A 2,361-nucleotide genomic window follows, 5' to 3' on the forward strand; every position below is an offset into this window, starting at 1 on the left:
GAATTCAAGTAAAATTGATGATGGGATTAAAAAAGATGTACAAAGTTACAGAATTTTAAAAATTTAGATACCTGTGTGTATGAGGGCATCTTTTAATTAATATGACTACTATTAGAGAAAAATGAATCCTCCCTAATATACACAATAATATAGATTTGTTATTTCCTTGTTTAGATTGTCATTGAAATTGACATTTAATTGAAAACAACATTCCAACCCAACGAAAGCAATTAGCTCAATGCTTACTACAAATATACTCAATTATTTAATGAAGACTGCCTAGAGAGTCCTGGTGAAAAGAACTGAGATGTGCTCTTGGCCAAGCTGCCATATACATTAATTATACATTTATGCTGATTGTCAGGTAATCAAAAGTAAGTAAAAAGATAAGTGAACCAAAACGCCTCACTCATAAAGATCTACTCCCTTGCTGTTCTCTGTACTCCAGCACAGCAGCCCACCAATTCATCCCTCCACCAGCCTCCACTATGGGACCCTGAGTCCTGCTAAGAATATATTCTCAGAGAAAATATTTTGGAGCCCACCACTTTTCTGAGAGCTTCTTTAACATCTTTGTTCCTCACACTATAGATCAGGGGGTTCAGCATGGGAATCACTACCGTGTAGAACACGGTAGCCACCTTGTCAGTATCTGTACTGTTGCCAGTACTGGGCCGGCAATAAGTGAAAAGGATTGTTCCATGGAAGACAACGATGGCTGTGAGGTGGGAGGCACAGGTGGAAAAGGCTTTGCGTCTTCCCTCTGCAGAGTGCATCCTCAGGATGGTGATGAGAATAAACAAGTAGGAGGTGAGGATGATCACGATGGTGGTGATCTCATTGAAAGTGGCTACAATGTATAGGAGCAGTTCATTCATGGAGACATCAGAGCAAGCAAGAGATAAGAGAGGGGGCAGATCACAAAAGAAATGGTTAATCACATTTGACCTGTAGGATGGGATCTCAAGAGCTAAACACAAGTGAATCAGAGAACACACAGTCCCACCAAGGTAGCAGCAAGACACCAGCTTCACACAGAGAGCCCGGGACATGGTGACCATGTACAGCAGTGGGTTACAGATGGCCACAAAGCGGTCATAGGCCATCACGGCCAGCAGGAAGACCTCAGTTACCACACACGTGCAAAACAAGTAGAATTGCACAGCACATCCTAGGAAGGAGATGGCTTTGTCTTCGTTTACAATATTAGCTAGCATCTTTGGCACAATGATTGTGGAGTAGCAATAATCAACAAAGGACAAGTGGCTGAGGAAAAAGTACATGGGAGTGTGAAGTGGAGAGCTGACCTGAATCAGTGCAATCATGCCCACATTTCCCAAAACTGTGACTCCATAGATCAGAAGGAACACCATGAAAAGAAAGACTCTCAGCTCAGGGACATCAGATAATCCAAGAAGAATGAACTCTGTTGCGATGGTACAGTTTTCCTTGCCCATGTCCCCACTTCATGGAGTTGGAGGAAAATATGAACAGTTATTCTCCATTATATGATCCCAAATTCAGTTTTTACTGTCTCCTAAAAAAGACATGAAAATAAGTAGGATAGTTAATTTTTTCTGCAAATGGGACATTGCTCTTGTGAAGTTTAGAAAATGCCCAAACATTGTTGCATACAAATGCATAGAGCTCACAGTTTCATTCACAGATCACACAAAAGCATTCATATCCATAGACTCAGTGTGAGTCCTAACACTAGTCCCACACAATTTTGGGCCTGGAAGGGAATCATTGTAAGACATCCAATACTATTTAATTAGCCATCTTGTTTTATAAAATTTCAATTCCTTTTTCCTGCTGACTTTTTAGTCAATACTGGGAAAATTGGGATCCCAGGAAATAATTTTTTTAATTATTATACTGTTTACCACTGAAATGCTGAGAAGTATGCTTAATTGATTGCTAAACCACAAGTGCTTTTATCAATATTTTTTAGAAGGCAAAAGTATTTTATGCATTTTTCAATGAAATTAGCATAGTGATATTAATTAGATATTTAATGTCAGCCATTATTTAGTGAATTGGTACTCTTGGGTTCAAACTTCCTGCAACTATGACTCTGAAGCCTTATAATGATCTATTTGACAAATTAATTTACTGCTTTAAATTTATTTTAAGAACTAATCAAAGAGGTGAATATGAAATTATTAACAAGAATATTTGCTGCCACACTGCAGCATTATTGATGATAGTAAAATTTAGAAATAAAGTGTCAAGCAGGATGGAATTTATCAGAGTTATGGTACCTATATATTATGGAAAAGTACACAGCTATTAAACTTATTTTTTAATAACTTTAATGACTTGTAAAATGACTATGCTAAAATGTCGTTATAAAATCAT

The 2,361-nt window shown here is 37.7% G+C and overlaps 1 protein-coding gene across 1 annotated transcript; it reads right to left on the reverse strand.

Moving 5' to 3' along the window:
- Positions 1-506: 506 nt before the first annotated feature.
- Positions 507-1,457, reverse strand: LOC102435435 (olfactory receptor 5L1). The gene has a single exon (XM_006092078.1). It carries the CDS (start codon positions 1,455-1,457, stop codon positions 507-509), a length of 951 nt encoding a protein of 316 aa, XP_006092140.1.
- Between the last annotated feature and the right edge of the window lie 904 nt (positions 1,458-2,361).

Source organism: Myotis lucifugus, unplaced genomic scaffold (genome assembly GCF_000147115.1).
Source record: "Myotis lucifugus unplaced genomic scaffold, Myoluc2.0 scaffold_97, whole genome shotgun sequence".
Taxonomy (NCBI): Eukaryota; Metazoa; Chordata; class Mammalia; order Chiroptera; family Vespertilionidae; genus Myotis; species Myotis lucifugus.